The 14,197-nt window shown below is 41.9% G+C and overlaps 2 protein-coding genes across 2 annotated transcripts; one reads left to right on the forward strand and one right to left on the reverse strand.

Moving 5' to 3' along the window:
* Positions 1–1,561: 1,561 nt before the first annotated feature.
* Positions 1,562–5,801, forward strand: atf5a (activating transcription factor 5a). Its single transcript, XM_014006661.1, has 4 exons — positions 1,562–2,402; positions 3,317–3,565; positions 3,877–5,053; positions 5,154–5,801. Exons 2-4 carry the CDS (start codon positions 3,427–3,429, stop codon positions 5,338–5,340), a joined length of 1,503 nt encoding a protein of 500 aa, XP_013862115.1. The 5' UTR covers positions 1,562–2,402; positions 3,317–3,426; the 3' UTR covers positions 5,341–5,801.
* Positions 5,802–7,327: 1,526 nt separating this feature from the next.
* stk36 (serine/threonine kinase 36 (fused homolog, Drosophila)) lies at positions 7,328–13,668 on the reverse strand. Its single transcript, XM_014006662.1, has 20 exons — positions 13,455–13,668; positions 13,237–13,377; positions 13,055–13,132; positions 12,849–12,979; positions 12,519–12,768; positions 12,162–12,255; positions 11,880–12,043; positions 11,667–11,791; positions 11,489–11,585; positions 11,254–11,385; positions 11,007–11,183; positions 10,834–10,925; positions 10,694–10,757; positions 9,574–9,684; positions 9,429–9,497; positions 9,217–9,334; positions 9,000–9,126; positions 8,724–8,904; positions 7,701–8,573; positions 7,328–7,568 (listed from the first exon to the last, which is right to left on the reverse strand). Exons 1-20 carry the CDS (start codon positions 13,536–13,538, stop codon positions 7,452–7,454), a joined length of 3,225 nt encoding a protein of 1,074 aa, XP_013862116.1. The 5' UTR covers positions 13,539–13,668; the 3' UTR covers positions 7,328–7,451.
* Between the last annotated feature and the right edge of the window lie 529 nt (positions 13,669–14,197).

Here is a 14,197-nt window from a genome sequence, read left to right on the forward strand (position 1 = left end):
AACTAAATTGGCTTGTTAAGTTCAGTTTTGCTGTTTCAACAACTTGTAGKTTATGTCGTTATGGCTCTGAGACGCTGAGCCTGCCGGATTATCTGAAGCCAGCAGCAGACAGAAAGGGGCTTTTGTGTGTAAAGAACGTGTCTCTTTCTAAATAATGACAAAATAAATTGCTCCTAATAGAGGAGACAACAGGGAAAGGCAGCCATCTCACCACAAGCAGCACCTTGGATGTCTCTCCTGTGACGCACAAACAGGAAGCCCTCAGTGGGCCAATTAACACAGACAGAGCGAGCAGTCAGCGATTTCCTGTGAGACCTGCCAACTTCACCAGCTACTACTATCTCAATCTGGTTTCCATTACGACCAGGGTTATCTAGATTGCATCAGACAGCCTTTTCTACAAATCTCCCACTTTCTTATAGAACACATAGTGGCGTTTTGCTGAACAGTTTTCCAATAAAAAAGGAAATGTCCCTTTAAATACATTCTGATGAAACAGATTAATGTCCTAAACTTTTGTCTTCTACTCAGAAACTTGTTTTACTTTGTGTGCAAATAGCTCATGTCTGTACACGAGTCCAGGTCAGCAGCTCAGAGACTTCCTGGCAGACAAATCTATTACAGGCTCATCAATATGTAAATTGAGCAGAACTGTAAATATTTTTTTTTGGCAAAGTGATAATGTTACAGAGATGCAACTCAGCAAATAAGATGAAGAAGTGGTTGGGCAAGGAGGGGAGGACTTTTAGAGAGGCATAGGGAAAACATAAGGTGAGAGAACAGGAGAGAGAGAGAGAGGGATGCAAATCCCATGGCAACAGCAACCAGAAAACAAGTCTAAAATAGGGGGCAGTGTCCGCTATCGCTATAGCAACAGGAGAACAATACACTCGCTCCGCTCCATCACTTGCTGAAAGAAGAAAAACAAAGCTTTAATTCTACCACAGCTATAATTGATGGTCCTTGACAGTGATTTTATTAAGCTCCGTCAGCTCTGTCTTGCTGAATTAGCCACATAAAATAAAACATTTCAAAGCACACTAAGAAGATAGTCAACTACCTTAGATCCTGTTCAGTATTTATTTTGTCTTGTACCACACTGACAGCCTGAATGTTATTTTAAAAATATGCATATAAATAAACTATACCTACACAAGATGCAATTACACCAGTGCAATAGCAATAGTATTTTTTTTCAGAGACAAAAAGGGATCAAATTATYATGTTTTTAAAATGTCAGGAACTATTGTACAATTAGTCTTTTTGACACATGATTATATCACTTCAAACCATGCTGTTCGTACAAGATAAAAAAATAAGTTTGTGAAAAATGTGAATCAAAAACAACTTCTGAGTCTGAAAAACTACTCCGCCTAACTCCACACCCGGTTTGTTTACATGAAACATGTGCAGAGTCTGCACTGCAGGAAAAAAAAAAAAAAGACATCAACACGCTGACGGCTCGCCTTGCCTACCGCCGTCCAATCATATTACAGATGGAGCGGAATCCAACCAATCACAGGACGCCCGTCTGGGCCAAACAGCCAATCAGATTAGGCGCACACCACTGATGCAATGGACATGCAACAGCTTCCCTACCGAACAACAAAGTGTGTTATGAATCAAGTCGTCCCTCTACAGCACAATACGATGCCTTGTGGTAAAGTACAGTGTCTTGCTTGTTAAAAATAAAGTCTCCCAGCTGCAGGTTATGGACATTACCGAGCGGCTGCATCACGCTGGGCTCTAAAGGACGCGACTCCGCCTCGTGTCTAGCCTCGACAAGCGGAACGCGTTACAGTAATGTGATTACTCCATTTTGAGAAACGCAAGTGGAACCAAAACAAATGCATTATTTCCTATTTTAAACCTTTATTTAATTATTGGCACTACATCTGTTTTAGTCCCTTTTCTCTAAAATGTGTTTTTAATAAACTATAAAAGTGTAATGGTTAATAATGGTAATAGTTCGCTTTTATCGCTATATTATTGGTTTAGAACACACCGGTGATAGAAATTAAACTTTTAAAACAAGAAGCAAGTATCTCACTACTTTTATTTCATCTGTTCCAGCAGGAGGGAGCGAGTGGGACGTCCTTCGGTGGTCCAGGGAGGCAGGGAGGGAGGKGCGGAGGGATCTCTGCATCCCGAGCAACAACACTTTCCTCCCTGTGACGCAGTTGGTTGCTAGGTGTGAATGAACCGATGCTTTGTCTCAAACTCCTCCTCAGTTTACAGGTCGACCACAACAAAGCAGCATCCCGTCCTGTTTGCATCGTCCCGGCTGATCGGAGCTGGATTATGGCTCTGTGATTCTGTCGAGTTGTTGGACCCCTTAAAAAAGCCGTGCTTTGCTTCTGCAACGCACCCCCAAGTGCTCTACAGTTTTCTGCAAGAATGGAGTAAGTCAAACTCTACTTTTCTTTGTCATCTTGTTTACAGTTCACACGTCTTTGTTAAGTGGCTATTTTTTTTTACTTTATTATACTTTAAGCCATGTTAATAGCTGCTTAACATCTGCTTTTCTAATCATGTTTTGTTTGTAAGTRCATGCCACTCTTTCATTTTTTAAGATACTTCATTGTATTTCCTAAAAAGGCTATAGCCCCCCATCTTATTAACCTGGCTGGATATATAATTTCACAACTTCAAATGTGATTTAATTTTGCTTCATTTTCTAAGTGTTAAAAAAAGTTAAGAAAATAATGAAAAACTTCAAGAAATCAGCTGTAGCCTCCAGGGAAGAGCTCTGGTATCGACGTTGTAATCTGAGCCACTTATGTGATCAAACAGAGGCGATTCATTTCAAAGAAACTCGGATTAAAAGCATCAGATCTGCATTAATCCAGTTTAACCACCAGGGTGCCTCTCACTTAAGAGACRTGGTTACTGTGGAGCTTCATATCAACAGCTGGGCCCTTGACAGCATCACTGTTGGGTCCCACGTGTTTTGGAGACACGATGTTCACTTTGCTTTGAGATGGTTTAAAGTCCAGAGGACAAAACTTCTCCTTTGGTATCACTTATTGTTCCAATTCGATGGATATGGTTGTTTTATTCAGTTTCTTTAGTGGAAAAGATTTGATATACATCTATGTAGAAAAGTTAAATATAAATCCCAATTATGCACAACTTCTACATTTATAGATGTTTTTTTTCATTATTCATTGTTGTATGTCAAAACATCTAATAGTGCTGATGAAGCCACTTGCTGAGGGCTGCACAGACTGTTATTTGTACCATCAGTTGACAAAAAAAGCTGGGTCTTTGGAAGTGGCGCAGCTCTCTGATCCCTGTTTTTCTGTTTACCCTCCAGGTTTCATTATGCTCACCCTGCCCTGCTCTCTGTGGCCCATCTGTCAGACCCCGCTCGCTCCCAGCACATGCTCGGACTTGGACTGAATCAAAGCACCAGCAGACAAAACGATGGCAACGTCGGCTCATGTTTGGAAGACTCTTCGTGTCTGCCCGGCAGACCCCCTCGCTCTCTCTCACCCACAGGCTAGCCACAGCCAATCACAGGGGTGCAGGGGGGAGGTGTCAGAGGAGAACCAGCACTTAATTGGTGAGTTGCCGCGAGTGCGTTTTTTTATATTTTTCCCCATTTCAGGTGGGCTCGGCACTGCAGCAGATTCGTCCTTCTCGAACAGTAAGTAAAAAACTAGCTACGTCTGCTATATCGATTTTTGGACAACTTTATTGAGAAAAGCTTTGCTTGTACGACGGCCAACCAGAAGGTGTTAAAACAAAACTGCTACTTGAACTGCTAACAACTAATATTTTTTATTTGCGTCATTTAATTTTTTTCTTTTTTTGCTGAAACAAATTTTTTTATCAATCATCTCGTAACGAACGTTGTATTTCCGTCCCCTATAGGTGATGGTCTCACTGACTGGATGACGGAAGAAGTGGATTTCTCCTCGTACCTCCCAAACCCTCCTTCCCCTCCCTCCTCCACCAATGCCTCCCTTCCCCCTTCGCCCCTCCAGAATGATATCCAGGTGCCCTCTGACTTGGAGGTCATGACCTCACTGCTGCAAGAGGAACTCGCCCAACTAGAGGACTACTTCCTGTCTGAACCGCTGCCAGAGAAAGGGCAGAGGTTGGGAAAATGCGACAGGGGTCCACTGCCGGCGGGTCCTCAGCCGTTCACTCAACTGCCGTACGCATCGTATTCCACGTCCAACCAATCGGAGTCCAATCCCCTTCTTGTTACCCTGGCAACCGGAGAGCTGGACCTGCTGAGTATCTGTGGTGGGCCGATTGGGAGATCCAAAATTCCCAGACACGCCCCGTACAGCTGCAGTCGCCCCAGCGGTAGGAAAAGAGTTGTTGACGGAGTTCGGTTCAGCGAAGGCTATGACAACAGTTTGTTGAGTTCCAAAGGAAGTAACTCAGGTAACTCTGCCCTCACAGGTAGTTATGGTTGTGTGGAGGATAACCAGCTGGTAGGGAAAAGTTACTGTCTGGGTAGTGCAATCGAGGTTCGACGATGTGCCAGTTTATCCAAAGAGGAGAAAAATTGCTGTTTTACCCAAGATGTGATAAACGGCACAAAGGTTGTCGGTGGCGGTTTCGGCTTCGGTGGTCCGCTCGACGCCCCGCATAAGAAAGAAGATGTTTTGATGTTTAACATGAGGGAGGTCGGCGGAGGCGCCAGCAACAACGAGGTGCTGAGCAGCGTCAAAGCTAGCGTGGAGGTGACGAAAGCCACGGTTTCGTGGAAAGCCGACAGCGGCGAGGGTTGTTACCTTCCAGCGGCGCCCCAGTCTGAGGCCTATCACAGCTTCTTAGGGAACATCAACGAACAGGTGAAGGCGGAGGGTCTCCAAATCCTTCAACCTGATTTGCACTTTAATTATCTTGAGCATCAGGCCCCAGAATGTTTCTTGATGGCTAGAGAGAGCTTGAACCTGGACTCTCCAGGGCACAGACAGGCATGCAGGCTGAAAGAAGACCACTGTGCTGTGAAATACGAAGTGGACATCGTGCCACATGAAGGCGGGGAGCGAAAGCAAAAGAAACGAGACCAGAACAAAACAGCCGCTCACAGGTAACTTCTAAATTTTACTTAATGAGAAATAATCAAACATATATATTTTTAAGTAGATTTTCCCTCAATCTTTTATTATTATTTTTATTGCTTAATGCAGGTATCGCCAACGAAAAAGGGCGGAGCTAGATTCTTTGGAGGAGCAACTGCACTGCCTCGAGGGAAGAAACCGTGAGCTACGCGACAAGGCGGAGTCCGTGGAACGTGAAATCCAGTACGTTAAAGACCTGCTGATCGAAGTTTACAAGGCGCGTAGCCAAAGGCTCAAGCAGGACACAACGGCGTAACGTCGCGCTCCAGCAAAAGTTTTGAAAATCGAGCATCGCGGGAAAAAAAAAAGTTGTAGTTTTGCGCTTTTAAATTTGTTTTAAATTCAGTGTTTTGTTTATTTTTGTTCTGGTAAGAGGGCAACTGCATGCTTTACTAATGTGAATATTCTTTTCTACACTTTTAAATCGACCCTTTCCAATGCTTCCATTGTTTTTTTTTTTCAATCTGAGATCACTTGAGCCTTCACTGTGGCATTGCAACGCTTTAACTGACAATCATTTTTAGCAGATCTTCCTTCTTTTGAATGTATTTTATTTATTTATTTATTGGGAAAGTTGTATAATTTTAAAAAGCAGGTTGTATATTTTAATAGCCTTACACTAAAACTGATGTCAGCAATAGAACATTTGATTTTTTTTCTATTTCTATTTTATTTTTAAATCACTGTTTGCCCTAGGTTGGATTGTAAAATATATTTTGGTGTTTCATCATTTCAGTTTAATTTTAAAAGTTTCAGTCTTCCTTGGCAAAGTTGAAACATTTTCAAAATTGCTGTTGCATATAAATATATTGAAGTTTGACAATCGCAGATAAGAACTTTAATGTGAATAAAATATTAAAACCAGCTGTTTAGTTTTATTACAATTCATTTAATTGGCTTTATTTAGTTTATATGATTCAGAAGATTTAAGCCAGCTTTGTTTCCTTTAAATGTGCTAAAACTTTTTGGTGCTTCAATGTAACAAAATAAATCACAGCAACATTTTACAGCAGCAAGAGCACTTATGTCCTATTTCTTTGTGACCAAAATAAAAAAATGAATTCCTAATTATTTTGAACTAACATCTTATTGTGTTTTCATATAAATGAATATTTGCAGCTCAGGATACAGTTTGTCTGATCGGTGGCAGGAGGTTACAAAGTTGAAGCTTGTCTATTTTTTTTCATCTTTCTGATGTTTTTGTTTCAAAATGTCTGTGCAAACGTGACTTCCTGTACTTTAGCAGTCTCCCTTTGCATGCTTTTTCTCTATTTCTCCTTCTGAATTAGATTCAGAAACAAGTGGAGGTTTTTTTTCTGCTTAAGGCAATAACTTTTTTAGGCCTCATCTGCACTGATTTGTATGAAGTTTTTATATGTTTACGGAGTGAAGTGTGTTAAGCTTTTTCTATAAAAGTTAACAAAAAAAATCCCCCCCACCCCTTCAATGGAGGCAAATGATGCCTTCTGAATATTTTTGCAGGTTTTTATCTAGAATTTAGCAACTGCTGTAACTTTATGTTGATAGGATGTTTTTATTTATTTATTTTTTTGCTGACAATCTTGAATATTAATTCTGGTTTATGTTCGAAATGTTTTTTTTTAGGTAAAAGTTCCCATCAGGATGTTTGAACCCACTGCGGTGTACTATCAATAAAGATCGATTTGACCAAAATAAAAGTAATTTTCCTCAGATAGAGCTAACATGTTTCTTTTATGTGATGTAAATTTGTTTCCCTTTAAAATAATAATGAAAAAAATAAAGTGTATCATTAACTTGACCAGCGTGCTCGGTTTAATTTCTGACCTGGACGGAAAAGTCCAGAAATTTTTTTTCTTGCGCTTAATCAAAAATTAAAAACTATAAATAAAAGCAGCAAATATTTTTAATTGTGTTATAAATTGTAAAGTTAAAATATATAATACTTTAGGGCCYGAAGGATGCTGGAATGAGCTTCTTTAAACACTCGGGTTTAGTTGTTTTGAAGCAAAAAGTGGTTTGAAAGAATAAGTCAAGTCAGGTTAGGATGCTTTATATTTATTTTATCAACATATAAAAAAAAATCTGAGTTTAAAGGGTGTCCAAAAGGCAACAGCTGTAAATTTTTATTTAATTGTAGTCACTTGGATAAATCCGCCTTGAACAAGAGGGAAACGTGAACGCAACAGAAACAATTTTACCCTAGGACTTGCCACTAAATAAAATCAATCATCTTCTTTTATTTTAAATAAAAACAGACTTCATTGAGCTTTCAGCGTTTTATTACATGTTTTTTCACCAGAAAATATGTAAGAAAACAGGAAGTAATTATCTTTAAAGTAATAATGGTAAAGATCAAAGTATGTGATCATAAAAAAAATAGGTTATTTATTTCTGATGATCTGATCTCTGCCAAAGCATCCTGAGGAGCTGTCGGTAGTCACACTGTGGGGCGAGCTGTGAAGACTGAAGAAGTTTCTTACTGGCATCCAGGGAGATCAGKACCTTTAAAGAGACAAAAACAGTTAAAAATATAAACAGTGCAATCATTTTAGCTATCATATTTACAATAAATAAAGATGAGKTTAATTTGTCAGAGTTTTATTCATAAAATAACATTTTGGTTGATTTTGTTACCCCTCTTATTGCGTCCTGCTGGCTGAACAGGCTCAGAGACGTTAYGGCAGCTTGTCTCACTTCAATGTGGGAATCGGCGCACGCGGCCCTGAGCAGAAAGCTGGGCACATCCTCCTCCAACAACACGGACACGGCGCCGTCAACATTCAGCAGGTTCCCCAGCGCTGCACAGCAGTGGCGGCGCGTGACGGCATCAGGGTCTGAGAGCAGACTCGCCAACACGGCCGCCGTCCTTCTGGCTTCCTGTGTCCATCTCTCACCTGMTGCTTCAGTGCGCGGACACACGTGTGCGTTGCGTTTCTTCTCTTTTAAGTTGTTGCAGTTTCCACTTTTAAATCCCGTCTCTGCTGCGATGTAACCCAGCCAGTTCCCCACGGCCCTGCACGCCGTCCTCCGCACCGCCGTGCAGGAATCATTAAGACAATCTATCAAGCGTTTGAAAACATCGAGCCATGGATTATCTGCGGTAGAAGGCGTGAAGAGCTCTAAATTTCCCAGAAACCTGCACGTGGCAGCCCTGATCTGGTCGTATGGGTGAGTCAGCACCTGCTGCAGCACGGGAACCTCGACGTGGACCCGAAGGCGGGCGGGCCGAGCGGTGCAACGCGCCACGTGGGACAACAGGCTGAGGAGCTCCACGGCAGAGTCCCACAGCACGTCGAGCTGCAGCAGGTCTGAGAGGAGGGAGCTGGCGTTTCTGGTGAGGCCGGTGTGACACCGGGAGGCTGGGAGCTGGTGGTCCTCTGGTGGTGTAAAAAAGCCAGAAGCAGCCTCTCCCAGGTGGGAAACGGTGCGCTCGGGATCGCACAAGAACAAACGACTCAGCAGGGACAGAGGGAGCTCCAACTGAGCGGTAGGAAAAGTTTGAATTACCTGAAAAGAAAAACACTTAGAGGAGTGTCAAACAGAAAACAACAAACATCTCAATCTTTCCCCAGATGTATGAAAACATGAAAATGTGAATGGGGCAAGAGTTGTTCTGTGTTGCATCAGTTTATCAGTGGCGCAGGAGAAGGCCCTGACCTGCAGGAGGCTTGCAGCGACGCCGCAGCTGTCGTACATCTGCAGCACTGTGGACAGGCTGTGTGACGGCAGGTCCAGGGCGAAGGGAAAACACAACAAGTGRCAGCTCAGGGAGGACAGACTGGAGCCACTCAGCTCCACCTCTGATCCACCAGCAGGGTCTCTGACACCCCAAACAAGACTGTGGAGCAGAAAAGACGCAGCTGTCAGCTTCGAAGCGCTAACATTTACAACTCAAACGATAAATTAGGTTGATGGAGACATCTGAGCACTGACCAGTCGGGGTTCAGCAGCCGGCTGAGCGTGAAAAGACATTTTGAGCTTCTGTTGGTGAACAGAGGAAGACACGAGTACGGATCCTGGGTGAAAACAAACAGAACGACAGACAGAAAAGAATGCAGTCCTGTGAGGAGAGAAAAACAAGTCAACATTTAGTTCTTAACATTTAAAAGTCCTAACAGAAGCAGCTTTTATTAGATTTGTACTTTTTTACCATTTGCTGAAAAGAAGTTCTCATTAGATGTCGCGCTTCCGAGCGAAGAAGCAGCCGTTTTCCACAGATCCACAAAAACAAGAGAGTTTAAACAACTCGATGCTGAAGCGTTTTCATGCTGTGGAAAATAAGGAAAACAGGTGTGACAGACGACGGATACGGCTGCCTGTGAAATCCGTTTAGGTTTGATCACATTTTGGTCGCTGTCTAACCTTGTAAAGAACGTGCAGAAGTAAAGAAAGGAGGCCGTCGTACAGTCCCCAACCAGACGGGAATGAAATCTGTCAATGTAGAGAAGAAGAATGCAAAACCACTGCAAATCATTTCAAACTTTTTGTAAAAAATAAAAATTAATACCTCATATGAGTCTGACAGAAGAGTTTTCAGCAGGGAGGTTAAAGTCTCCAGATCAACAGAAACATCAACGCCGTGTTGTGTGAAGAGAGATAAAACTGAAGCAGCTAATGGCTAAAAACAATCACACAAAATTCAGATTACTTGATCACAAACAAGAAACACAGAAAAATATGCAAAAAAGTATATGAGCACACATGAAGAAAATAAAAACAGCACTGAAAATAMATGTCACGACTTCATCTGCTTTAAAATGAGTTTCAAACTTGCTTTATACTGTTGTAAAACATTAACTGTATTTCCTGAAAAGGCTGTAGACCCTCATAAACCTCATGCTGATTTAAAAATAATTTACTGACATTTTAAAGGCACAGTGTGTAGGATTTTGTCAATTCTTTTAGCCGAAATTGAGATAATCACTAATGACAATAATAAAAAACATGTCTAATCATTGCAGACAAAGACCTTGTTTTATTATTTTTACCTTATAAAAAGCTGTTTATATCTCCATGGTCGCGGGTCGCCACTACAGGCAGCCGCCATCTTGCACCGCCATCTTGTCTACGAAGGCTCATGAAGGACAAACTGCGGTGGCGGCGTCAAAAACGGTTTTAGTTGWAAKACTATRAATGTAATATYTGTTGTCTGTCATTGTAGCTGGGATAATTTTACTTATTAAAGCTCATAATCTTACCACTTGAAACATCACTAGCCCTGAAGCTGCTGGTAGACATCGCGGTTGGAGTTATCAAAGGTTTTTGACACCTGAGAGACACCGTAGCAACTCCTTTGTTTGGAAGCAGGGGGTTGGGGTGGGGAGAGGATCAGGGAGGATGATTCAACCACTCAACTACTAGAAGTCACTGAAAACAACAAATCCTACACACTGTGCCTTTAACACTGAAATGCAATGAGAATAATATTTTTTTTAAATTTGTTTTAGTATGTTTGTTTTACTTTTACATTAGTCCACATATACATTTTTCAAATTAAAAAACAACTTATTGTCATATTTTAGAGGACCCCCAAGTCAAAACTCACGGTCCCCTGCGGGGTCCTGTGTCTCCAGTTTGAGAACCTCTGTTGTAAACTGTGAAGAACCAAAAAAATGTTGGATACTTACTGCAAGAGTGATGAGATTTGATTGGCTGAGAATTGTGACGAAGGGCTCGGAGAACTCTTCCAGTCTGAAGGATGAGAGCAGGAGGGGAGATGTGGTTTCCAACAAACAAAAACTATCTGAGCAAGACCAAACAAGCTGACCTGGGCTCTTCTTCCACCCAGTCACAGCGAGTCTCCCAGTAGATCAGGACCGATGCAATAGCTTCTCCGAGGACCGGCAGGCTCCACGGATGCTGAGGGGGAGAGAAAGTCCAGAACACTCAGTCCAGAGCACTGCCGCCACTGATGGATGTTGTTCCAGTAGAGAGACTGACCTGGATGAAGTCGGAGTTTGCAACAGAGCGGTGGATCAGGTCGAAGAGGACCCGTGGCAGTTCGAGCTCACAGCTGAGGAGCTTCGACTTTTCAGGGTCAGGAGTCAGAATCAGATTACGCAGGACCTTTAATGGTTGTTGGATGTTTTGCACTTCTTTTAGAACACCAACACTTAGCTGAACAAACAAAACWGATTTTAGGGATATATTTCTTCCTAATGTTCACTCAAACTGCACACCTCATTACCTGAGCTTGAAATGTTGTGATTTTGGATTTAATCTGAGGTACGATGTCACTGTAGTCCAGCTGCTTTCTCTGCTGCCTGCTAGGCTCTGATTCTTGCACAAGATTCTCCCAAAACTCCTCACTGTCAAAATCCTGAAAGAGACCAGGAAATGGCACATTTCTTCTACAGAATGTTTTTTTAATCAATGTGCCGCTGACAGAAAACATATAAGGTTCAGACAACTTGGTCCCTGACCCGCCTGTGCAGCGAGCCTTCGTTGTGTCTCCACGCCAATCGTGATCCGACCTCCACAGAGGGAAACTCCCGTTCGTAGTCTCTGCTGATCTGCCCCCTGCACACACCATCAGTATAAACAAATGTCTCAGGATATTTTAATTGCATTTATTTTCTTGTATTTGTCAAATAAAAATACCTTTGTTTGGATGTTATGTGACAGTTCAGGTTCATGTTTTGATTGGCAGCTGTGAATTGACCCGAGGCATCAGAAGATTCACCACAGGTGGGTTTGAAGGCTCGTTCGTCTCCATCCTTCTTTTTCTGTTGATGTACAGCAAACAGGTTAAAGCTCCTCTGTGACTAAATAAACTCACTTTATTTATTTATTTTTCTTTTTTCTGTCACTAACCGCTAGTTTCTTTTTGTTCTCCATCTGCTCCCTGACCTTCTGCAGTAACCGTCTCTCCCCGGATGTMGGTACGGACTTTTCTGCCACTTGTTTAAGTTTCAGGGCGAGCACGTCTGGGCTGGGAGGGACCGTCAAAGGGCTGAAGATGTTTGAATCTGACAGTACTGCCGACACATCGTTCAAACGTGTGAATACTCTTAAAGAAAACAATTCTTTGCATAGTTTAGCAAAAAAAAGAAAAAAAAGGATGAAATAAAAACGATAAAATATTGGAAGCATCACCTAAAACACCATCAGCAACAAAAGGATGATGCAGGAGGTCGGGCCATGACAAACGTTTCTGTGGGTCTTTGGTTAACAAACCTTTCAGGAAACTCTGCGGAGAATCAACAATAAAAAGAAAAAAAACATAAATATTAATAGTATTTTAGGGCAATTTAACCTGTCATAGYGTCAACTTTTAAAACATCAGGTTTTTAGACATCATTACAGTGAATGGACCAATATTTTTTCCTAAAATATTCCCCGAAGACATTTCTTTTCATGCTTTTTAGGAAACTTGAACAAATATGCCTTTTTTAGATTCCTAACTTATAAAAAAAACTCAGACTTGACTGTTTTACAAACACCCAACTGTACCGTGCAGCTGTCGCTCATCGTGTCTGGCCATTTGATCTGGTCCTTCGTAATCAGCTGCACCAGGTGGAAGATGGAGTTGGTGTAGAACGGAGGCGCCCCCGTGTGGAGTTCATACAAGATGCAGCCCAGAGACCAGAGATCAGCAGTGTGGTCATATGGCTTCTCTTCCACCAGCTCAGGAGACATGTACAGTGGAGTTCCTTTGATGGAGGTCAGGACCAAGGTGGAGACGCTCATGGCTCTGGCAAACCTGCAGAGACATATAGGTGTAASTGAAAAATCTGTCAGCACAGAAACTTTAACGAGAAAAGAAAACCTGCATTGACCTACCCAAAGTCACAGAGTTTCACCACACCACTTTTCCCTAGTAGGATATTCTGTGGTTTCATGTCACGGTGAAGAATGCGATGGGAGTGTAAATAATAAAGAGCYGAGACAAGCTGGCAGGCAATCTCCTGCACCTTGGGAAACAATGAAAAGTCCTTCATGAACATTCAGTCCTGACTGGTGGGAAATGACGCAGCGATGGTGGATACCTGGCTCTCTGGCAACTTTCCATCATCCTCCAGAATCTGGAACAGCTGGCCCTCTGCATACTCTGTTACAACCACAACCTGTTTCAGAAAAAGATAATTAGATTTTGCTCATTATAAAGAAACCAGGTGTGGAAATCATTGAGTTCACATAAGCAGAAGCATTTGTTTGGGTGGCTGCAAACCTCGGTTTCAGTCTCAAAACTGTCAAAGAGTTGGACAATGTTTGGATGGTGAAGACCCCTCATAATCTCTATTTCGCTTTTCAGGCTTCGTAGCTCCTTTTCAGACCGGCCCACTTTGGGCATGAACTTCAGAGCAACGACCTGATGAGAGAAATGAACAGGCTGTGAGACAGCTGAATGAACAGAACATTTAAAACAGCATCCAGAGACAAGCGTACCCGTCCAGTGTATTTCTTCCTTCCCTTGTGAACTCGTCCAAACGAGCCCTCTCCCACCAACTCCAACACGTGATACGAATTCATTTCTATCGAAACAGCTTAAAACATTAAAAACTTACAAATAAAAACAAGAACCCGACTGTTATTGCTAACAACTACAACATTTTATCCACTTTGGGGTGGCGGCAAAAAGCTGTCCTGTGAGACTCAAGTCTAAAAACCCTGGTACAGCTCTCTAAAAAATAATGCCGACATCATACTGCCTGTTCACAAATCGTGTAACAAAATATAATATAGACTGACGTCACTCACATAGAAAATAGTATTAACAAACTTCTGGACTTATAATGCCATATATTCATGCAGAACAAATAATTTATTTGTCGGTTTACAGAGTACAGATAAAGTTAAAACAGGCATCTCATTGGACAACTTATTTGTAGAGGTCCTTAGCCTAGCAACGGATGTTGCGTTCCTAGCAACGCAACAGACTGAAAAGCGGGTCTTACTCGGTTGCCGCCTTTTGACAACTTTAAACATTTTAAAAGGCAACAGAAGGTCTTTTTCTTGCATAAAATATTTTAAACAAATAAAACCTTTAAGTTGGAAAGTCAAAAGTGAAAAAAGAAAAGCAGAAATGCTCAATGACTCCATCCTTATGATGATGATTGATGATGATGATGATGATGATGATGATGATGATGATAATGATGATGATGATGATGATGATGATGATGATGATA

Source organism: Austrofundulus limnaeus, unplaced genomic scaffold (genome assembly GCF_001266775.1).
Source record: "Austrofundulus limnaeus strain Quisiro unplaced genomic scaffold, Austrofundulus_limnaeus-1.0 Scaffold37, whole genome shotgun sequence".
NCBI lineage: Eukaryota > Metazoa > Chordata > Actinopteri > Cyprinodontiformes > Rivulidae > Austrofundulus > Austrofundulus limnaeus.

What these genes read in the sequence shown, in the direction of transcription:
- atf5a (XM_014006661.1), top strand. Translation starts at nt 3,427, where the DNA reads ATGGCAACGTCGGCTCATGTTTGGAAGACTCTTCGTGTCTGCCCGGCA. An exon ending in GGAGAACCAGCACTTAATTG is followed by an intron (nt 3,566 to 3,876) that starts GTGAGTTGCCGC and finishes CGTCCCCTATAG; the next exon opens with GTGATGGTCTCACTGACTGG. An exon ending in AACAAAACAGCCGCTCACAG is followed by an intron (nt 5,054 to 5,153) that starts GTAACTTCTAAA and finishes TGCTTAATGCAG; the next exon opens with GTATCGCCAACGAAAAAGGG.